Source organism: Ahaetulla prasina, chromosome 1 (genome assembly GCF_028640845.1).
Source record: "Ahaetulla prasina isolate Xishuangbanna chromosome 1, ASM2864084v1, whole genome shotgun sequence".
NCBI lineage: Eukaryota > Metazoa > Chordata > Lepidosauria > Squamata > Colubridae > Ahaetulla > Ahaetulla prasina.
In genome coordinates, this window is record NC_080539.1 from 298,343,040 (window position 1) to 298,368,161 (window position 25,122).

Here is a 25,122-nt window from a genome sequence, read left to right on the forward strand (position 1 = left end):
TTTTGAAATAATGTTAGCAAAGAATATATTTTAACATACTATGATATTCATTATTTAAAATGAAAGCACTAAATCCATTCAAACCTCCTTAAACCATAGCCATAACATATTAGTATCTCATTCTTTTCATAAACCATATTTAGCTGACACCTTCTGCTTTATTGTGAAGTCAAAACTGGCAAACAATGATTTGGATGATCTCTCCTAAACTGGATTGCATACCAGGATTTTATTACAATTTTAACCCCTTGTTTAGAAAGATTACTCAAAGCATAGTTTGCCAGATCACGTATCTTAGTAAATTGGTTTTACAAACATACATTAAATTGAGCACATAAGAATAGAATAGAATAGAATAGAATAGAATAGAATAGAATAGAATAGAATAGAATAGAATAGAATAGAATAGAACATACATGATTCACTCATTAGCATCTTTGAGTCTTCTGTAGCCGCAGGGAACCTGGATACTTAGACTGAGGATAATAATGCTAATATCTGGATTAACTTCATTGATATAAATGCCTGACAGCCAACATATCCATGTACAGTCTGCTATTTTATCTACTGGCTGGTAGATATGGTATGAAAAGTTCTTTACTATTTAACACTTCCAGATACAGTGTCATTCTAGGGCAGCAATCACCAACCAGTGGTCCGCAGACGACTGGTGGTCTGCAAGAAAATTTTGGTGGTCCATGGAAAAATCTTCGCATTTTTGCCGGTGCATCCTGGTGGAGGAGCTGTGGCGCAAGCGGGCCAAAACAGCGATTGCAATGGCTGGAAGCTGTGGGAGCGAAGACTACTTACACTTGCACAGCATCAGCATTCCGCCTCAGTATATTTGCCCAGCTGGTGGCGCAAAGCATCCCTTGTCTCCTACCGCTTGGTACTTGGAGCTGTAAATGGCGAGTGGTCTGGGGAGCAGACGGATTTTGCTCTCTATTGCGGATGCCAGATCGGCCCCTGCAAGCTCTCGTCTCTCAAGGAGTACTCGCTGAAGAGGCGTGGGAAACTTCGGGTGGGCTCCTCAAGAGATGAGAGCTTGTAGGGGGCCAGTGTGGCATCTGCAATGGAGAGCCAAATCCGGCTGCTCCCCTGATCAGATGCTGTTTACAGCTCCAAGTCCCAAGCGGCAGGAGACGAGGGCTGCTTTGCACCACCGGCTGGCGCAAATATACCGAGGCGGAATGCTGATGCCATGCAAAATGAAATAGAGAAAAGAGACAGAATGAAAGAGAGAGAATGAGAATGAGAGAGAGAGAGAGAGAAACAGAGAGACAAGCAGAGAGACAAGCAGAGAGTGAAAGAGAGAGAATGAGAATGAGAGAGAACCAGAGAGAGAATCAGAGAGTGAGAGATAGAGAGTAGGGGAGGGAGACAGAATGAGAGAATGAGAGAAAGAGTGGGGGGGGGGAGAGAGAATCAGAGAGAATCAAAATGAGAGAGAATCAGAGACAGAAAGAGAATCAGAGAGAATCAGAGAGTGAGAGAGAGAATGAGAGAGAATCAGAATGAGAGCGAATGAGAGAGAGAGAGAAAGAGACAGAGAATGATAGAGAATCAGAAGCTTATGGGGGGCTTTCAAACATAGCTATTTACTTTTTAAACACCAGCTCAGGTGACCTCCAGACAAAAGGGATCATTGTTCTATGTTTCTCTGGAATCATTTTAGAACCAACTCAGCTACAAATTATAATTTGGACTATTAGAGAATATGACATCTGAATGCAATTCTTGGAATACAAATATTTTTTTAGAATTAAATAACTTGTAGAATAATTTTCTGCAATCTATCTTCTTCATACCTGAGTTTTCTAGCAAAATGAATAAGCAGTGAATAAGCATATATTTAACTATCAAACAATAATAGCATGCCAGCCTCCCAAACCCCACCCCACCCCCATATTATGCAGGCGATTTCTAGTTAATTAATTCCACCTTCTGTCCAGAAATTTAATCACTGTAATTGTTTAAATAAGTATAACTATACACTTAACGTCGTTAATTCTTCAAGGAATTTAATCCTGACAGTATATATGGATTCACTTAAATAAACAAATTTAAGAATACCAAAACAGAAAGTTGTACGTAAACAGTAAAATGTGTCTCTGATCTAAAACTAGAATTTGCATAGATACTGATTTTTTAGTTTTTAAATAGTGTCAAGAAAACTTTGTGTGTTTTCTATGTAAACATTTGTCTGTCATGAAAGTCATAAATATTTCAAATAATACAAAATAGTAGGATTTTTGTTTTGAAAGATGTGAGTATTTATAGGATTACATTGCAGCATTCAGTTTCTAACTGAATATAAATATTTTTATAATATGTTTAGAATACAAAAGTTAAAGTTTATTCCACATATCCAGGATATAATTGGGGGGAAAGGTAGGATGATACAAAATGGACGAGACAATATCATGTATATAGGTGGGGCTAGATTATTTTGTTTGTTCTGAGGAGTTATAGCTATTTATACTCTATTATATATAGATAAATAAATAAATAAATTTGTTGCACTTATTGTGCTTCTCCTATTTTTCTTTAAGGGTGCATAACCTGCACAATTAGAGCTGTGAAACTGAGTGGAGTTAGAAAACCACAAAATTGTAAGCTTAGTAGAGTGGATAATATTTAGTTCATAGTTAAAATTTATGCCAACAATTTTTCAACTCTGTCAGTATGGCTAAGAAGATTTAGGCATTCTTAGATATAGTGAGTTAGCAAGCCAAAGTCAGATTTGAAGTAATTTTACTCTTAGAAGTCCTAACAATTTGTTGTCAATATTTGGTGAACACTTTTTATTTCAATTTGCTAGTGTGTCTAAGTGAAGTATATTAAAACAGTATATTTCTTTCAAACAAAACTTTCCTTGTATGGGGTAAAGGTGTTCTAACATTTATTTTATCTTTATTTGAATAGAAAGTATATGTAATTTTCAAATTTAGACATATATTTTCTTGATAACTTGACTTTGGATGGTGTCAACTTTATGGATGGCTGGTGACTATTAAAAGAATTTGATCCATGAAATGGAACCTGTACATTGGCAAACAGTGGCAAAGGTTTCCCCATTTCTTTCTTTAGCTCAAGCAGTGCTCTATGTCAGGAGTCCCCAACCCCTGGGATGCAGCCCACTACCATGGCCTGCTCTGAACTGAGCCGCGTGAGCAGCTAGCTGATGCATGACTTGACTTGTGGAAGCTTGACTTGTGGAAGCGGTGGGTTGGTGCACACACATACCAGCCTGCCACTTAAATGGACTGGTTCCCTTCTCCCCACACCTGCCAAATCATAAGGTTAGAGATCGCTGCTCTCTATGATTATTTCACGTATTTTCATCAAACCAGAAGAAGGCAAATCCCATAATTCTGTTTTTCTTTGATATGATAGAATGCCTATCTTTAGAGTTTTTGTTTCTTTGTCTTTATATAGTCTAATTCTTTACTTATAGTATAAACTATAATTTTATATAAGATGAGTTCACAGTTTGATATTTTTTTATCATCCTCTTTGAAATATAATATTTTGAACTTTTAGAATTTTGTGTCAGTAAAGAGCACAAAAAACACTGTTCAAGGGAATTTTCCTGAAGCTGCCTCTCCCTCTTCCCTTTATTAATACATCTTTTATTAACCTGAAATCACAGATGTAAGATAAAGAATGGATAGATAGTTTGAAAAGGGACAGACAGAATGCTGGATTAATTACATTTTTGTGAGATCAGAAAAAGTGCTTAATTTTCATTCTTTTTTCCTTACATATATTAAAAAGAAAAGGAATAAAGGTAGTTATTGCATTTCTTCCTATCCTGCTCCCTCCAATCATTTAATTAAAGGGTGTAAACTGAATCTCCTTTAGTAATACAGAGTAAACGGATTTTTTTGAAGCAAATATAGCGGGCAGGTGGCAGTATGTCTCTGAAAAATAAATAGCATTATAAGAGCAGTCAGGCCAGGTACAGTAAATAATAGAGAAAATGTTAAATAAGAAGAAAGAAATGGTGTGTTGTGCCGTGATATAGTGTGTGGTGTGGTGCGGTGTGGTATACTATGGTTTGGTATGATATGGTTACCATGGTTTAGCGGTTAACATCTTGGCCTAGAAACCAGGAGACTGTATTTTAGGGTTCCCTTAGGCATGAAAGCCAGCTAGCTAACTTTCTCACTTTCTCGCAGCCCAACCCACCTCATAGGGTTGTTGTTGTGGAGAAAAATGCGAGGCAATAATATTTGATATATTCACCACCAAGGGAGGGAGGGGATGGAATTTTTAAAAAGGATATGTGCTAACCATTAAAAATGTCACCAATGAAGGATTCCAGATGTGCTATATTAGAATTAAAAATATTTAAATTTGATCAGCTTAAAATTTTAGTAACTGTAGACTTTAATACAACTGCAGCAGGCTATTTTTAATTTTTTAGTGCCCTATCACAATAATGATGAAAGAAATGTTTCTTTGTCCTTTATTAAGCCAAGTTAAACTAATTTGTTTAATATTTCTGTCAACAAATATTAAAATTTAAAAGCAAGTAATACAAATAATGCTGTTCAAAGTATTATCCTGTCCTGTATAAATCTATGCTCAACAAAGCTTGGCAGTCATCATTTAGGATTTCACTGGGAGATAATTTCAACTCCCTTGAACTGCTGACAATAGTACTTCTTTATCTAGATTTTTGTTGGCAACTTTCTACAATAATTTCAGGGATTCCAAGTGTTTAATATGTAGAATGAGAAAACCAAGAAATTCTAATAACAGACTTTTGATCAGAAGATTTATTCATTACAACATCAGAATGAATCCAGGAGAAAAAATGGTTCAGGGACCAGAAAATTAATATGTTAGATTATTATCTTTCCTAATATGGATACTAAAAGTACTAAGAACTAATATTTTAAAAAATGAGCTACAAAGCGAAATAATTTACATTATGTAATGCTATTTAAATAACAAATTGGATATTATCTAACTTTTTGCAAAATTTAATTCATCTAAAACATGTTTATTATTTTGCAAGCCATATAAAATATGCTAAAAAAAGGAAGAAAAGGAAATCCTAGATATTGTGGAGTTTAAAAAAGAACAACATTCTGGCAAATTCCAATTTTTCCATTAAAGATACAAAAACACATCAAAAGTGTACTAATTTAGAACTTTATTCAATTTTAATATAACTGCTCAAAATATACTAGGTAAGTTTTCACTGTCATTCTTCTCATTATGCGCAGGAATGCTTTCAATTTATACTACCAGCCCTACCTCATGCCATTGATCTTTTACGGGATGCCATTGTAAAAGTAAAAGAGGTTCATGATGAACTTGAAGATCTACCTTCACCACCACCACCTCTTTCTCCTCCTCCAACCATCAGCCCTCACAAGCAGACAGAAGACAAAGGTGTACAGTGTGAGGAAGAGGAGGAAGAGAAAAAAGATAGTGGAGTTGCTTCAACAGAGGATAGTTCCTCCTCGCATATAACTGCTGCAGCCATTGCAGCAAAGGTGAGTTGAGGTTCTGTAAAAAGGAGCACATAAGTTTTTATCTCAGGTATTTTCTGTATATAGACAGAGATCAATCAAGAGTGAAGCTGATTATTTTTTTCACTCTGTAGCTACAACAATAAAATTTCTAGATGATTAGTCATATTTTTTTCTGTATATATTATGCTTCCTTCACTTTTTAAACGATTATAAAGATACTCAATTATGCATCTGTCAAAAGGGGAAGTAAGATTCTCAATTGCTGCTAGTTTTTTTCAATTTGAAATGTTTATGCCACATTGAATGCCATTTCCGTGTTCCCATAGTCACACAGTGTGACAGTTCAGTAGGCTCATAGGATTGCATGAAAGGAGAAAGAGGAGAGAATGTGCTCTAGGTATATAAAAGACTGTTTTATGTGAGTGATGTGAGTGATGTCATTGTCTTGTCAAACACCAATTATGTGGGAGTGGGGGCTTTTTTAGCGCTAGTTCATTTATCATCATTTTCTGGAAATCGTGCAGTAGAAATCTTGTAAAGCACCAAATCCTCAAGTTAATTATCTATTTACTAAAAAAATGCTGCTGCTTTTGCAAAATTTTCAATAAATTTTGAGAGTACTGTTCAAACTTCTTAATGGCAAGCTTCGATTAAAAATACTAAATTTTGTATATATTTTTGGAAATCTATCCCAGCTAAGTTTCAAATGATGTATTTCCAGTAACCAAATTCAGAATTGTAAAATAGTTGTTTGGGTCATGCATGATGTCTATTACAGCCAGTGGTGGGATTCAAATAATTTAACAACTGGTTCTCTGCCTTAATGACTGGCTGGGTAGGTGTGGCCATGGTGGGCATGGTCAGGAGGTGTGAAAAGCAGCACTCAGCCTCCTCCACCCCTTGGAGCAAAAATGTGCCACCCTTCTGCATCCCATTTTGGGCCTAGGAGCCTCCCTGCAAAAACAGGCCACGGGGGACGCATCGCACACCCCTGCACCCTGTTTTGGGCCTAGGAGGCCTCCCTGAAGCCTCCTGGGAGTGAAAATGGGCCACAGGGGGCACCACAGTCCTCTGTGCCCCGTTTTGGGCCTAGGAGGTCTCCCTGCAGCTTCCTGGGAGTGAAAATGGGGCCTGTTGGGACTCCTGGAAGGGGCGCGGCGGGGCCAGTCAGCCATTTAACTACCAGTTCGCCCAAACTGGCCCGAATCAGCTGAATCCCACCACTCATTATAGCTCACTTTATGAAGTAAATGCTGAAAACTTATGTCCAGTTTAATTTATTTAATCAAATGTTAATATAATGGAACCAATCAATTGACAACAGTAGAAGCTAAATATTTATTTATAGTTCATAATAGTATTTGAGATCATGCTCTCCCCAAGCTAATTCCAGTGTTCTAGACAGCTCTTCTGCACTTTCAGGCAAGGAAAATTCAGGTATGCTTGTTTTTAGGATAGCAAACATAAGTCCTATTAAAATGCTACAGGTAAGTGATTGAAAAATTCAGCTTATTCCTGGGCACTGCACAAAAGACTGAAAATTTCTTGTGAACCTGTATTAGTTTCCATTTTGTATATTTATACATAATGATTTCCCATAAAGAACTATATATATTATGCTGATGTAGAGGGAGGCTATTTATTCCACAACATTTATTCCACATTTATTCCACATTCCACATTTATTCCACAACTATCTAATAAAGTAGCTTGGTCTAAGAAAATGACTGGCCTGTAGCCCTAATTCATCCAGTGAGCTCCTTGCTTGGATGTGGATTTGACTGTGGGCCCCTCTAGTTGAGGCTCTTTACTGGAAGGGATGTCACAAAGAAATCAGCATTTATCTTTACTCTGTAACAGGAAAAAAACCTGATTGGGGCCAGGGGATACACATGTGTACTTTCTTTCCTTAATATCTGAGGTGAATTGGTTAATAGAATCTAATTAAAAGCAGAAAATACCTGAGAACTAAACTGTGCTCATTTAAATGTGTCACATTTAGGTGTGCCACCTATTTTCACCCTCGTCCCCTCTACACCATTTTGCTTGTTTAGCTTCTTATTTTCCTGCCATTGCATTCATGGTTATTATGTATTGTACATTAGAAGCATCCATCCTATACCAGTTCTGCTGTTATCATGGCAAAAGGTGAACATCCCATTCCTGGTCTCATCTGTTATCCCTCTCATTCATCAGACAATGCAGGAGAACCGGTAAGGCATACCTACCAGAATGTTTCGCACAAATATCTTCAGTCAGATTGCTTGCCTTCTCGATGTATGTTACAAAGATCTACAGTTATTTTCTTTACTCCCAATGACATACTGTGTTGCTCTCTGAGCAAACAAGTTTTAAATTTCCATTCTGTCAATTTTTATGTAATAGATAATAATTAACACTCATTTTAGCTGTGAAGTATTAATTTTAAATTTTATTGCTCTCTGATTGAAGACTTGTTTTGGTTTAGATTCATTTACCTCTGGAGACTGCTCAGAATTTTAGACATCATATTTCTATTACCATAAAACTAAAATATTCTTCTGTACTTCAAAGGAGCCGCGTTGCATGGATTTTCAAATTACTTGGCTTTGGATAATATGCAGATATTTCTGGTAGATGCTTTTACTGATTATCCAATGCTGATTTTTTTTAAAAGCACTTGCTCATCATATTACAATACTCTTTTTTAAAAAAAAACTTTATTTCACTCACAAAATGGAAACTGAAGAGATAATATCTAAGTTGCCTTGCACGTTTGTCATTTTCCCCTTCTAAATTGTCCAAGTATCAAATCCTCTGTTGCATTATAATTAGAATCTGAATGATAACCTCTTTCTAATTCTGAAAAACAATATTTGCCAGCATTAGAAAGCTGTGATTATGAGTATCAGTAAAAGATCCTTAGCTAAATAAAATTATCATGAGTAAGCTTGCCTCTCTAATATTCCTATAAGCAGCTAGAATATTCATGTGTTCTGTCCCCTCCACCTCAGTCCGGGAGATGTGAACTGACTCAATTAGCCAGCAATTTAGTCCACGGCAGCTATCAGCTCTGGCAGCAGACCAGCGAATGTCTGCCAAGGTTTTCTTTATCTTCCCTGATGCCAGCGTCACAGAAGCTCGTTACCGGAGCAACCAGGAAGTCAGGAACAAACAGCAATCCAGGCCAAATGCTCAGTCAAATAGTTCAGCTCACGTTTTCTCCAGTCAGTTTGTTTTGTCCGTCACGAAGTAGTATAGCAGCCCCTCCTGCTTTTATACCCTGTGGGGTGTGGCTCTGTGACTCAGCACTCTCTAGACCTGCCCCACCCCTTCTTTTGTTGTTCCCACCTCTCCTTGCTGTGATGCCTGGGATCTAACCAGGACTGATTGTCCACAGCTGGGTCTGGAAGCGTTGCCTGAGCGAGGGGAGATACAGGAGACAGAGGCCTCGTCACCTCCTCCACCTGGCCTGCCTCTGGCTCCTGGAGCTGAGCCAGAGAGGCCGGCCCTGCAGAGGGGAGCCCCGACGGCCCTTCCTCCTCACTCTCTGAGTCACTTTCAGGCAGGGGGCCAGGCCCGGGGGGGGGGGGCCTGGAGCCACAACATCATGTCTGTACTACTGTTGTTATAGATAGACAGCTTCTAGTTGGAGAAGAGCCATGCTGGGATGGGTGTATTGTATGTATGTTCTTTTCACCTTCCCTCTTTTACAATTCAGAAAGAAGGTCGTTTCCCAGTTCCTTCAAAATATAGGAGGATAAAGGAAAGACGTATTGTGCGAAGGGGTCTCTCCATTTCCTTGTAGTAACCTAACATTATTGGAGGAATGGGAATGGAAACACAATTTCTTCAAAAGAAATAGACAGATTTTACTTGTACATCCATAAGAATAAAATTAGCTGGAATAATTCTCATTATAGTAAAAAAAAAAAAATTTTCTTTTATATAAATGCTAATTCAGCAAACAAACTGGTTATAACCCCAGTTTCCTTTTTCTTGTAAAATGCAAGGCTAAAATAAGTCCCTTTAGCTTTTAAAAACTTGTTGTTCCACTCCTATTGTTATAGTTGATCAATTTGTCATCATCCTAAAAATTCTATAAATATACCCATGTGTAATGAATTAATTTTGTTGGTTAAGAAATTGCGAACTACAATAAATTGTGAACTACAAGCAATTTCCTTTAGACTAACGGTGTCAAACTCAAGACCTATGGGCTGGATGCAGCCTGCAGGGTGCTTATATCTGGCCCGCGGGACCGGCCTGGAAATATAAAGGACCGGCCCACAGTGCCTCTACTAGCTAAAATGAGCTGGGTGTGGCCCCCGTGTGGCCCGTTTTTGGCCTCCTCGGCCTCCAATAGAATTCTGCCAGTCAAAAACAGGCCACACAGAGGCCTAGAGAGCGCCCCCCCCAATGGCCCATTTTTGGCCTCCCCGGCTTCCAGCAGCACTCTGCTGGCCAAAAATGGGTCGTGCGGAGGACCCATTTTCAGCCCGTTTTAGGATGGCAGAGTGCTTCAGGAGGCCATGTAGTACAAAAACGGGGCAGAGGAGACTGTGCAGCCCCCCTGCACCCTGTTTTGCCCAGCAGGGTGCTGCAGGAGGCGTCCATCCCGTCTCCTCCCCGCTCCCGACGTGTCCCCTCTGGTCCACAGAGAAGAACTACAATTCTGATCTAGCCCTCAAAGAGATCAAGTTTGACATCCCTGCTTTAGACTATGCCTCATCTCCCCTACTCTTTTTCTTCTGCCTTGTTTTCACCTCCTGTCTTTGAACCCTTCTCTTGCTCTTGTCAACTTACAAATATCATAAGATTTCTCCTTCCTATTTACCTCAGCCTGCAATTTTCTTGGATTGTTATACCATCTTTTGCTTATTATTTCCTCCTATTTACATTTACATTCCCTTCTCCATGCATCCTAACCTGGCAGAAGGAAACATCCAGATTGAACACTGTTTCTTACAAACCCAAATGATATGCACTAAGCCTATTGCCTTTTCAATCCTTGCTCTGCTTGGATTGGAAAGGTGAAAGGGATTGTTTCCTCATGACATATCTGTGACTGTTTAGAGCAGGGGTGTCAAACTTGCAGCCCGTGGGCCAGATGCGTCACACTCTGGCCATCCCCACCCCCAGTTTAGCGAAGGAGAAAAAAGTTGCTATACGTCACATGATAACACCATTTTGTCACAAATTTGATACCCCTGGTTTAGAGGAAGGATATTTGTATATGTTTATATAATCTCACTCCTAGGTTTTATGCTTAAAGGAAAGCTTACTTGCTTGCTTCCAATCCAAATTTTATCCATAAACAAGCACTCAATTTTTTCTCAGCCTCTCTATTTTATATCTTCAGCAAACATTGAAAAGATTTTTAGAAAATCATTCTAAAGATTTAGAAAGATTCTGGTATAGAATCACAGTTAAATATGTACTGGTGGTTATAGCACAATATGTTTATTTCATCAGAATATCTTTTATGTAATCAATACAGTTCTGTTAATCTTTCTTGAAATACTAATATTGATAAAAGAACTATAATAGAATTGCACTTAAATAAAAATAGACTATTTTCCTATTTTCTTACGTCAAGAAGCAGTGTATTTGTGAAAGACCTTTTAAAAAGTGATTTCTGAAATAAATATAAAACAAAATTATGCTTTATTGTACATTCTTGATGGAGTTATATTTTCTCTGTATGTGTAATTTATCTCTATATCTCATCAAACTGGCACAGCACTTTCAGAATTAAATCTTAGAATTGGGCATGCTTCAGAAATTATTCAAAAAGTGCTTCAAGAATGCATAGGAACATAAATCCAGCTTTACTTAAAGCAATTGTATTTTGCAAGCTTCTGAGCCAGCCTAAAAAAAGATGTGGATGCTTTAAGAAAATGACTCATTAGTGCTGATTTTTAATGTGATTTCTTAAAGCATTAAAGAAGCAATTTTATATAGATGCAAAGTCTCTGTAATGCTATGTGCGTATGACCTTGGGAGATGGAGGAAAGGATGCTGCCTAGGGAATGATCAGATAAGAGAAGGCATAGCCTGCAGCTGCATAAGGGGCTGAGGAACTAACTCAGAAAGGAGCTTCCCTAACTACTCAGCCTATAAAGAGACTATGGGAGATTTATAATATCAGATTTGTAAGTTTCTATTAATCTACAATAGAGTAGAATTAGCTCATCTGCTTAGGTTTCCTGCCTGGTCTACTTGGGAAGACTGACAATCTCTAACATGAAAGAGTACAAATGGAAAACTTCCTGCTTTTAAAGAGACAGATTTAGACTTCAGAAACTATGTATATAGCAAATAGGAAAAAAGTCTACAGATTTTTCAAAGTTTCTTTAATTTTAGGTTTCAAAAAACACTGCATGTTCTTAGATTTAAAAGTTACTGACCTCAGTCCACTCAGCTCAGCACTTAAAAATATGTGTGAACAAAATACTGTTCCAATTTTTTTGTAGTCTTAAGACTTCAAATAAATATATATGAACTTCTTTCCCTGTTTTCTTGTACTCTATGGTACTATGGTGGTAGATTTTAGGAAAAACCCTTCCATACTTCCACCTCTCACAATACTTGACAACACAGTATCAACAGTAGAAACCTTCAAATTTCTGGGTTCTATCATATCGCAAGATCTCAAATGGACAGCTAACATCAAAAACATCATTAAAAAAGGACAACAAAGAATGTTCTTTCTGCGCCAACTCAGTAAGCTCAAACTGCCCAAGGAGCTGCTGATCCAGTTCTACAGAGGAATTATTGAGTCTGTCATTTGCACCTCTATAACTGTCTGGTTCGGTTCTGCAACCCAACAAGAAAAACACAGACTTCAGAGGATAATTAGAACTGCAGAAAAAATAATTGCTACCAACTTGCCTTCCATTGAGGACCTGTATACTGCACGAATCAAGAAGAGAGCCGTGAAAACTGAAAACGACGCTATAGAGCACTGCACACCAGAACAACTAGACACAAAAACAGTTTTTTCCCGAAGGCCATCACTCTGCTAAACAAATAATTCCCTCAACACTGTCAGACTATTTACTGAATCTGCACTACTATTAATCGTTTCATAGTTCCCATCACCAATCTCTTTCCACTTATGACTGTATGACTATAACTTGTTGCTGGCAATCCTTATGATTTATATTGATATATTGATCATCAATTGTGTTGTAAATGTTGTACCTTGATGAACGTATCTTTTCTTTTATGTACACTGAGAGCATATGCACCAAGACAAATTCCTTGTGTGTCCAATCACACTTGGCCAATAAAATTCTATTCTATTCTATTAATATAAAAATAATTCAATAACAAAGGAGGCTCTTTAACATTTCAAGTTTTTGAAGAACTTTGGATCACTGGGGAGAAGCATGTATTATAATTTACCTGTAACAAAAGAAATTAAATTGATGACATTGAGCCTTGAGAGGAGAAAATGAACAAAATCAATTGATGTAAAGGTTTCTTTTTGAAGCAAAAACACAGAAAAACATGAAATGACTAATATTACCGAAATAAGGCTAAGTAATTTCTCAGTTGTCAATTTATAAGGCAGGTTTTGGTTACTGGGTATGGTTTAGTATAGCCTAACTGGAATTTGGGGGGGGGGGGGGAGAGAATGCCTGAACATTTTCATGCTCTTTTTCATGAAATAGTATTATTGGCTACATTAGACATAATGTCAGATATTTTTCAATTTTCCCTCTTTAATTTTCTATATAGTATTTGCCAACATTTCTCTTTTACATTGTATATTCCTCATGTTAGTTTATGTTTGTTGTTTCTTTCTCCTATTGTTTTTTCCCTTTTTTTGTATTTATGGAATAAGTCTTGTGACTTGAAAACATTGTGGTGCATTATCCTAAATGTAAAGGGAAGAAAAGGAGTAAAATGGAGATGGGAAAAGGAAGAGAATAAATTCATTAAGTAGAATTATTTTGCCAAATAAGCACCTAGATCCAAAGAACTCATGAAAGAAATAGAGAAAATATAACAGCTAAGCTCAGAGAGCACCAAGGACTCCACATACTTATATCTTTCATGGTATAACCATGAATAAATAATTCAATACAATTTTAAATTTTAATTTTCATTTTAAAATAGAAACCTAGATTTTTTAAAATATATATGGATGGATGGATGGATGGATGGATGGATGGATGGATGGATGGATGGATGGGACTGATATAGACAGACAGACCTACATATACACACCAAACTAAAAAGATTTCCATAAAATATAAGATGCATATAGATACAAAGGACATCTTATGAGGGAAATGTTTTTAAACAAAAAATAAGAACCCCTAAGAAAATATACTTTAACTACCAAAGCAGGATTCAGTAATCTGGAATTTGTGTAAAAATTTCCGCTGTAGGTGATAATGTGTTCTGTATATTTTCATAATATATATTTTTATGTAGGGATATAGATTCAACTATATTAATTAAATTAGGATAGGAGTCAAATATGCAAAAAAAAATTTTTTTTTTAGTAAAAAAGTTTTATTTCCATTTTCCAACAACCTATTCAATATACAGTCTCTTATTCAACATTAGTCATTAACTTTCATTTGTTACTTATTCGGACCTGCCCAGCTACCACTTCCTTCCTTAACAAACCTTTCCTCCTCCTTTCTCTACTTTCTTCTACTTTCTTCATCCTTCCTCTCCTTCGCTTTTCTACATCCTCTTCTCCTTCCCTACTCTTCTCTTCCACCCTTTCTAACCCTCTCTCTTTCCCCTTTCTTCTTCCTCTCCTTTCCCCCTTTTCTACCTCTCTCTTTCCTACCTACTTTCTTCCTTCACTCTCTCCTCTCCCTTTCCATTCCTTCTGAAATGGCAGCTGAGCAGCCCGATTTCATTTCAAATTATTTCTATTTCTTAATTACATATCTTCAATCATTCCTTTACATTGATCCTTCATCTCCCCACTCTCCCCTTCCCTCCCTCCCCCCCCGAGACTTCCCAGAACAAAGTACAGGGTATAAGATTAACAATCATAAATTAAAATACAACATAAGTCATAATCTATAGTCACTCCTCTCTCTAAGACCTTAACTCCCCTTCCAGAAACAAAAAAGTACATTCTTCTTCCAGTCCATTATATATCAGTCCATTCCACTCCTAAAATCTTCAGAATCTTCCAATTAAATTAGTATTTCCAGTTCATCAATAAAATACATAGTTTTTAATATCCAATCTTCATCAATTAACACCAAATATATATCAATCCATTCCATTCCTGAAGTCTTCAGAATCTTACAGTTTTTAATATCCAATCTTCATCGATCAAGACCAAGACAATATTCCATCTTCCAGTATTCATCAGAAATTCTTTTATAATATACCTTTCTTCTTTAAAGAATAAAGAAAAATATGCAAATTTCTTGACTGCATTTCATATTACCATTAATACACTAAATAGAACTAATTACAGAGCAGAACTGTCACTTTATCTCTTAATTGACTTGGTGATAATATTACATCTTCTCCTTAATTATATTGTTTGCAGTCCTATGTATTCTCCTAATTTGTTTATTTAAAATATTTATGTTCCATGTTTGTTATTGTTTTCTATGCAGCTGGTTGTAACCATTAATAAATTTATGTAAATATAAAACCATTTTAAAAGTCATAGATGACTAAGATTCCCAGTAAATGATGAAGTAAATATTTAAATGCTATTGGTTCAGCAGGGATCAGATACTATTAATAAGTTGCATGGTGTCACCAGGGGGTATAGTATCCTGGCAACCAGGCTCAGAAAATGCCAGATATTTTCATCATGAGGCCTAAGGGTGTCTATGTATCTCTATCCTCCAAAGCTCTGAAATTGGCAACCAGAATGAAACCTTTTATGTTAGTAGTGTTTATGAATGGAAATAGCAGTACATTTAGTGAAAAATTTCTTCCTTTCTGGTTTTTTAAGAAAAATATTTTCAACCCTGTTTTCACATTAATTTATCATTTTTAAAGGTGTGGGATATTCTGCTGTAGAAACCCTTTAAGGCTAAGCTGTTTAAAAATGTATGAAATAGTCTAAGAGCCCCCTCTCCTCTTAGTCCTCCCACCCTCCCTCCGTCCCTCCCTCCCTCTCTCTCTCTCTCTGTTTTTACTTCAGTGTATATTTTTCCCACCTATTAGGTAATGTATTCCGCATTATAACTAGTTAAACGGATTAATAATTCTAAAATGTTAACTGAAAAGAAATTCCTGACTTCTTTTTTGAAGAAAAAAGAAAGGGAGGGCAGAACTAATTTCAGGTCCAAAAAGGTTTTAAGTTATATTTATGTATGTAAATATTTTATTTTCCAAATTATGTACATAATTTCAAATAGATATAATTTCAATTTATGTTCATGTTTAGATTCCAGATTCCATCATATCTCGTGGTGTTCAGGTGCTTCCACGAGACACAGCCTCACTTAGCACTACCCCTTCAGAATCCCCTCGTGCCCAAGCTACTTCTCGCCTCTCTACTGCTTCCTGTCCCACACCAAAAGTAAGTATAGCAGCTTGCCTGCATTCAGAGGTGGGAACTGTCTTGATATATGTTTTCTTCTGATGAAAGGTAGCTCGCATTGAAGATTCTATACTGTTGAGAGTCATCAAGGAGGTGAAGATAGTGGTATATTGTATATACACAGTACTCTGTGTGTGTGTGTGTGTGTGTGTGTGTGTGTGTATGTGTGTGTGTGTGTGTGTGTGAGTGAGTGCGTGCGTGCGTGTAAAAGCTTATATGTTTAAATTACTGCTGTTTATTTGCTTTAAACTTGCTAATTTTCATACCTATTTTTAAAGATATATTTTAAAGTGCTTTTTATTGCAGTATCAACCATGAGGCTGTGAATTTCTTGCAGGGCTCTACTAATCCATAAAATTGCTCTTGAAAAAGAGAACTAAAGAAATAGTTTATTTCTGTAAACACATTTACACCTAAACTGTGGCATTTTCTGCCTCACTGTCCTATTAATGTACAGGTAGTCATCAACCAACGCCACAATTAGGACCGGAATTTTGGTCACTAAGCAATATAGTCATTAAACAAGTTATCTCAGGACCCGACTCAATTTTACAACCATTTTTACCATAGTTGTTAACTGAGTCACAGAGTCATTAAGTTAATCCAGCTTTTCCGATTGACTTTCCTTATCAAAAGCTGGCTGAAAAATCCCAAATAGTGATCACGTGACCACAAGGACACTACAACTGTCATAAATGTATGCTGGTTGCCAAGTGCCCAAATAGTGATCACATGAACCCAGGGGTGATACAACGGTTGTAATTTTGAGGACGGATCATAAGTCACATTTTTCAGCACTGTCATAACTCCAGACTACCTGTATTTCAAGCATTTTCAAGACAACAGTTTTGCCCCAACTTGCTGCCTCCGCTTTGGAAACTCTAAATTATATGGAAAGTTTTAATGCCAGCCTATGAAATGACACGTTTGTGCTTTAGATATTATTTCACGTGGATTGTTTAGGACTTTTGCAGGTAATCTAATGTACTTGGTATAATACATAATGCACAGTGTATCCACAGCAAATTTGGACAAATAGCAAATCTAATAAAATATATAGCTTTTCTTAGAACATGAATTCTCTTCTGTTTGCTCTTTTATATTTATTTCTGGCATTTTAATATTAGCATATTTAACAGTAAACAGAATAAATCTAATGAAATGTTTCATGGTTCATGGTTCTTTGAAATTACAAATCTCTGGTGATTATTATTTTTTATTTATTTCTGCAAGCCATATAAGGTATGTCAAGCTATTAACTTATATTTTTCAATGTTCTGACATTTCTTATGATGTATTTCATATGTTGGATAATACATACCTTCCTGAATAGCAAAAGTAGGTTTGATACAGAAATGTGTTCAAACTTTTAATTAACCCTTTAGAGCAGGGGTGTCAAACTCGATTTCATCGAGGGCTGCATCAGGGTTGTGTTTGACCTTGGGGGTCTGGGGTGGGTGTGGCCAACTCAATGTCACTCATGTCGGGGGCACCTGTGGTGGCCCAAGTGCTCTGCCAGCGGGCTCCTGAGCTCTGTTTTTGGCTACAACGGCCTTCTGCAACACTCTGCCAGCAAAAACGGAGCATGGCCCTCCCAAGCTCCATTTTCACTAGCAGAGGTACTGTGGGCTGGTACTTCGCTGTTTCCAGGGCAGCACATCTAAGCACCTTGCAGGCCAGATCCGGCCCCCGGGCTTTGATTTTGACACCCCTGCTTTAGCGCTTTGAATCGTTTTTCTTGTTAGTTTTGAGATTATCCTTTTTTCTTTTCAAAATTAAGACCTACTACAAGATAATAGTATAATAAACCCTCAGTTTAATGGGTCATTCAGAATCAAATATTTGTTAAATTCATAAATAACATATTTCCATCAACTTCTGCCATCTGGTTCAGTTCATCAATTTGCATTGTTACCCTATTATATAGATGACATAAATATATGCAAATAACCTAATCAATATGATTTGTCTGGACAACTTCAGGTACAATGGCTTTTGTCTTTTTTTTCCCAAGTGATTTTCTAGAGGGGAGTTTTGTATCTGAAGTCCTCTAAACAAAACTCAATTAAAATGAGGATTTATCTATGTCTGGAAATTTACTAAATTTTGATGAACAAGATAAATAAAAACTGTAAACTCAGTTTTTGAGGTCTGTGCCTTAATTTCTCTCCTTTTTTTTTATAAAAGCAGATGTTGCACATTTATTTTTGAATTGCCTCTGTTCAAGGGAAATAAAATAAAAATTTAGTAGTTATTTTTAAAAGGGGATATTGTACAGAGCGTGCACGCTCAAATAAAGTGGATTTTTATGCTCTGCAATCTATACTAAATTTTCTTCAAGGAATGCAAATTATTAAATTATATAAATGAGCTAAAATGTAATGATTGAAATTCCTTGCAACCACACTTTTATAAATACTTTCTTTATTGGAATGTGCTTTCTCATGGCATAGTCAAATATATTTTAAATTAGATTGAATGTCAATTACAAACTTTTGAATAGTCTAACTTGCTGTGAAATTTCCTGTTCTCCAACCCAGATTATGTATCGGGGATTCTTTTTTTAGGCAGCTTTGTGCAAGCCCTGGAGAAAGAGTTCCAATATGAATTAAGAGCAAAGAGTCTTTCTCCCTCCTCATTTAAAAACCTACCTGATAGTTTTCCTGCTCCTGATTTTCCTGATAATTTGGTCTTTGTGGGCTTTAAATGTTCTTGCCCATTTACCTAGATTGATAAATTAAATTTTTGAAAAATTCTTTCAATATCCAAATTTCATTCGCTACTCATGCATCTTATACTGAGTTAGTCCATTAAAACATCTTGTATTCTGTTTCAGAATGTGAAAATGTTTTCAATTCACTTTATCATATGCCTTCTTTAAAATGATAAATGTACTATATGACAGTCACCTATTTCTCGATGAGTTACTGAAGAGTAAAAACTTGATTTGGATACCCCTTGCATAAAGTTGTGATTCACTTCCAAATTTTAATAATTATTCTTCCGCATACACTTTCACCCAAAATTCTGCTAAACAGACAGTTTTGTTACCTATCTCTTTGTATAGAGCAACAATAATGGCATTATTTTTTCCCCTCTCTGTATGCATTATACAGTAATTCTCCTTTCACCTCTCTGCCTTTCATCATATTCAAACTAGTCACACTTCTATATTCATTGTATGCTTAAGCCATGTATTTAGAACTTTCCTTTTTCTAAGCAAATACTTGCCAGTCACCATTCTCATTCATTCTTCTGGCTCTGAAGGGCTCAATCACTTATTTTGTACTCTTATCATCTCATTCTCACTATCACCTTTGGAATCTATTAGAATAATCCTTTTTTCCATACAGGTTTTTCCCCCAAAATTCAATTCTTATTCTTTCTGGAACATAATATACACTAACAATGCTAATATTTATTTTTGCTAATTATTATTGAACTGAATTATTGAATATTTTCTGAAATTCTTTCTAACTTATTATATTAAGATTTTTTTTCTATTCATTAGTAAATCATAAAAATGTTAAATGGTTTAAAACTCCAAATAGATGTATTAAAAACTGTCATGTCACTGAAAGTTAAAAATAAGATAAGGACACATTTCCAAATCCTTCAAATGAATTTGTAGGACATTGTCATTGTTCCCTTTAAGACACTAAATTTTACACAATTCCTCAAAAGGAAAGTAGACAAAAAATAAATTATAAATAGAGACAAATTTCATGCAGAGTCTAGTTTCCAACAGTTCTAATATCAAGTTATCAGCTTATCTAAAACCAAATGTTTTCCCAATAAGTGTTGTGTACATACCTGTCTGAAGCCACAGTTCAAAAATGGATGACACAAAAACGTCACATTATTAACTGCAATTAATAAAATCTGACATACCACGTGTAACATTAATTTATCCCCTCATCTACATTTGCCAGCCATTCTGACTCATAAGCTATAATATCCTACAAAACCTACACATACATTGACATTCCTTTCTCTCCTTCCAAAAGAAACAACATCAAAAAAGGGGGGAAATGTGATGGAAGTTGAATGAGTACAGAGTTGTATTGGGAAAGAATGGTTTTCTTATACAAATTTTAGATTCAGTGTGTCTTGAAAAATAGTTTCCAGCAATAAAAGTCATTATGACTAAGCTTTTATCTTTAGTGTTAAACATTATTTTATTAATCTAGCCAAAGGGGTATTTAATTTCCAGAGGATTGAATTTCTCATTGTGTTGCTAGTCTAAGTATAAAATAAAAAGTTGAGCATTTTGACATATGAGCTGAGCAAACTGAAAAGCCTTGTTGTTTTTTCTTCTCTTTATATTTAATCAGTTGATTCAACTGGTTAGAATTGACACTTTACATATATGCTTTTTTGCTTTTACATTCCATATCCTATCTAAATTGTTTGGAAAATTCTTTTTAACTTGTTACTGATTTATTAAAAGTTTATTTTTAATAAAATCTAATATACAGTTAGCACGTCAAGTATGGCAAATATTCATAACATTAATTAAAAATGCCAAAAGATAGTTGAAAAAAACTTTTGAAATATACAAAGGGATGAAAGATGTAGTCGTAGAAAATGAAACTGTCAGGAAATAAAAATTATTTCCGACATATAAAGAAAATATTGCACGGAACAGAAAAAGAACACAAGAAAATCCTAGTTAGTTGCTCCAAGAAGATTGCACAGACTGACCATAAACCATGGCATAAAAAAATAGCAACAATTGTGAACTGGAATATTTGCAAGAAATATCATTTGCTGTAAGCAAGAACTGGTGGATCACATGCGCGCGCGCACACACACACACACGCGCACACACACAAACACAATAGATATATTTCATAATGGAAAATGAAGAATCTAAATGCTCTGGGACTTTAGAATTTAAGCAAACAAGTATCTTCTATATAATATCCCAGAATTAATAATTGTTTATAAGAAAGACAAAAAAGTGTGCATAGTGGATGTTGCAGAATCTGGAGAATAGAAGAGAAAAGAATTAGAGAAAATCACAAAAATACAAAGACCTGCAAATAGAAGCAGAGCATCTGTGGCAAAAAAAAAAAGAGGCAATGTTAGTACCAATATTACACACCTTAGGTGCAATTCTCAAACACCTGGAGCACTACTTTAATACTTTTGGCATTGACAAAATCATAATTGGCCAATTGCAAAGCTGGTTTACTTGGAACAGCTTACATACTGTGATGATACTTTTAACACCATCAAACAATAACATTTGCCAATCCCAGATCTTTGAGAAGAATTCAATATGTGGATAAAAATGCAAAATCCAGTCTAAACATCTGACTGTGTGACCAACATTACAATAATGATCTTGTCTACACAACAGCAAAGTATATCAATAAAATCTCATACTTTCTTTAGATGGATGATCTAATGATTTCTGGAAAATCAGAAGTCAAAATCCATTGACAAATATCTTAGGAATTCTTAGCACAGATAGAGCACTAGAATTTGACTTAGAGAAATGTGCTACAGTAGCAATCATGAAATTGAATGGTAATGGAACTAAAATGGAATTGAAATGCCAAATAATCAAATGATCAGGAGCTATCAAGATGAAACATTTTATCTGGGCATTTAATAGTTGGATAACAGCAAGCATAGACAAATTAAAAATATGATTACTAAAGAAATATATCCAAGTAAAAAAGTAAGAAAAATACTAAAGACAAAATTGAATGGTGAAAACACCATCAATACCCAGGCCATACCTGTGATTCCGTAGACACTGCTGGAATTATTTTATTTATTTATTTATTTTATTTATTTATTTATTTGTCGTAACAATACATACAAGCATTGCATAAAGGGTTATTAATATATGAACGTATATATGAGGAGAAACGAGGTACTATAAACATATATATACATAGGGAAAGAAACAATAGGACAGGAACGGAAGGCACGTTTGTGCTCTTATGCACGCCCCAATTATCAATTGGACAAAGGCTGAACTGAACAATCTGGACTGAAAAAGCAAGAAAACTAATGTTTATTCACTACCGATAGTCCTTGGCTTACAACAGTTCATTTAGTGACCATTCCAAGTTACAACGGCACTGAAAAATTGACATATGACCATTTTTCACATTTATGACCATTGCAGCATCCCCATGGTCATGTGGTCAAAAGTCAAACGCTGGGCAATGGGTTCATACCAGTGGTGGGATTCAGCCAGTTCGCACCACTTCGGGAAAACCAGTTGTTAACTTTCTGAGCAGTTTGACAAACTGGTTGTTGAAAGAAATCATTAGGGCAGAGAACCGATTGTTAAATTACTTGAATCCCACCACTGGTTCATACTTATAACAGCTGCAGTGTCCCGGGGTCATTCCCTTTTGCAACCATCTGACAAGCAAAATCAATGGGAAAGCCAGATTCACTTAACAACAGTGCTACTAATTTAACAACTGTGGTGATTCACTTAACAACTGTTAAGGTCTGTTAAACAAGAAAGGTCATAAAATGGGGCAAAATTTACTTAACAAATGTTTCACTTAGCAACAGAAATGCTGGGTTCAATTGTGGTGATAAGTCGAGGACTACTTGCATCTGTTACATTCCTGTTCCATAGAAACAAACTGTTGAAGAAGAAAAGCATGCATTGGTTGATTATGTAAAATAATCAATCAAAATACAAGCCTTGATGCAACTTACCTAATGTAGAGGTATCAAAACCTGAATATTGAAATAATATAATAAAAAAACATTAACACAATGCTGGCAAGGAAAAGGACTGTACAATCAATTTCTACAAAAGATAATAAAGGTGAATAAAGATAAAATCTTTACAACTTTACAACTAGAACATTAAATAAAGAAATTAAATAAAGAAACAAGGTTTGATTTTGGCTGCTCAAGAGCACACTATTTGAACTAATGCAGTCAAGGTCAGAATTGAAAAATCATCAGATGATTTAAAATCAAATTGTGAAAAGAAAAGAAACAATAAGTAAAATATTTACCTCATGCAAGAAGATTGCACAAACTGATTATAAACAGTGACCTAACACAGTCACCAAAATGATTCACTAGAACAGGGGTCTGCAAACTTGGCTCCTTTAAGACTTGTGGACTTCAACTCCCTGAGTTCCTCAGTCAGCTTTGCTGGCTGAGGAACTCTGGGAGTAGAAGTCCACAAGTCTTAAAGGAGCCAAGTTTGCAGACCCCTGCACTAGAACATCTGTAAGGGGCGTGCATAAGGGTACCAGCGTGCCTATTGTCCCTGTCCTAATGTTTTCTTTTATTCATACCCTTTACATGTATTTATAATTATGTTTACACCTGTATCTCTCATAAAATACATGCTTGATGAAAATAAATAAATGAAATAAATAAAAATAAAGTAAAATAAATAACATGAGACAATAATGAAAAATTGGTGGGAATATATAGTTGAAAAAGTAGTTGAAAAAGAGCAGGTAAAAATATTGTGGGAATATAAACTGATAAAGTCTTGGCTCATAACATACTTTTGGCTGTGGTTGAAAAGAGGAAGGTGTGGATAATTAATGTGGCAATATTAGGGGACAGTAGAATAGAAGACAAAACATGAGAAGTTCATCAAATATAAAAATCTGAAAATTGAAGTTAAAAAATTAAACATAAACCAACTGAAGTTGTTCCTGTAGTTATCGCACAATATGTGTCATACCAAAATAATCTTGGATGGTATTTAAATTGTCAGAATTGTCATCACTAATCAATGCAGTCATATGACATTGCACTTTTTGACCAGATTGTTTATCAAAGGCAATCACAGTCCCAATTGTCATTGTAGCTCAAGGACTACTTGTACCTCAAATAGAAAAATAGTTGAAACAGGACACTTGAAATGCAAAACTTAAATATTTATTTATATAGGCTGCTTCAAAATTATATTTAGCATAGAATGATAGCGTTGTGGTATCTAAGTATTTTTAGATATTTCAACAAGGTGCAGATAAATATGTGATGCTAATTCTGCCATTTTCTGAGATTCAGAATTTGATCTCGCCTATCCATATTTTTATAAATTATAAGATAGCTTACTTTGGCCTCCTATCTTCAAGAGGCCACATAAGAGTTTACTGACTCTGTGTTACTGGCGGAAAAAGTGTACTTTTCCAGTCATTTTTGTTGTTTTTCCATGTTCTTAAAATGCCTCTAAAACTCTTAAAACATCCCAAAATTGCAATGCTAACTTACTTGCCTTCAGGTTAATTCTGTGCCACCTGCCCTGGAATTTTGTAACATTTCGTACCCATTTTACAATTATGTTGTTTTCCTTTTTAACTGTTTCCCTCTTACGACTTGCCTTTTGAGCCTTCATGCTGCTCATAGGCTGTTTAGTATGTTTTAAGAAAAATACAAATTAAAGCTTGGTATCGTGTCCCACTCCTCCGCTGATGGCCGGGTCAGGGAAATCCGAATCAGGCTTGCCTCTGCAGCTCTGCCCAAAGTCCTAGCAAAGTCCTCAGAGCAGGCAGGAGACCAGTAAGTGACTTCAGCAAGATAAGTTCGACTTTTGCCTGACTCAGAGACTGCCAGAAAGCAGATCCTTTATATAGGCCATGGGGTGTGGCTCCATGACTCAGCACTCATTAAGACCTGCCCCTCCCTTCCTTCTGTTGCCTCCGCCTATCCAATCTTCTGATGCGAGGGTCACTCCAATCAGCTGTTGGTAATAAACCCTCCTCAGGCTCACATGCTGTGGAGGAGGGGGAGGGGTCTAGCTGCTCCGTTTGCCTGGGCATGGAGTCAGGGCTGGGGCCGGGAGGTGCTCCTTCTTCTGCAGTTTGTCTGGGCATGGAGCCAGGACTAGGGCCGGGAGGCATACATTCCTCCGTGTTCGGGAGCAGATAAGAAGGCCCCGGCTGCTCTGAGGGCGGGCAAGACACAACACTTGGGATGTGAAATGTGTGAATATTATTGTGTATTTTGAAAAGAAATATTCTATTTTCATGTATTTTTTAGAGATGGGGAACGGGGAAGTGCTGAAAATGTTCATCAGCAAAACAGAAACTCTATATAACTTGCTTCTATGGCAGTTAAGTTGTTCAATATGGCAAAATTAAGAGTCCCAGC

The 25,122-nt window shown here is 36.1% G+C and overlaps 1 protein-coding gene across 10 annotated transcripts in view; it reads left to right on the forward strand.

Moving 5' to 3' along the window:
• The window catches only part of GPHN (gephyrin), a 252,172-nt gene that overhangs the window by 145,456 nt on the left and 81,594 nt on the right, over positions 1-25,122 (forward strand). For 6 of the 10 annotated variants that reach the window (XM_058161856.1, XM_058161859.1, XM_058161858.1 and 3 more), the window contains 3 exons: positions 5,238-5,510; positions 7,595-7,702; positions 15,862-15,996. In XM_058161856.1, coding sequence (XP_058017839.1) covers positions 5,238-5,510; positions 7,595-7,702; positions 15,862-15,996 — 516 coding nt within the window. The remainder of the gene's footprint in view (positions 1-5,237; positions 5,511-7,594; positions 7,703-15,861; positions 15,997-25,122) is intronic. The other 4 variants (XM_058161861.1, XM_058161864.1, XM_058161862.1 and 1 more) reach the window with 1 other exon arrangement.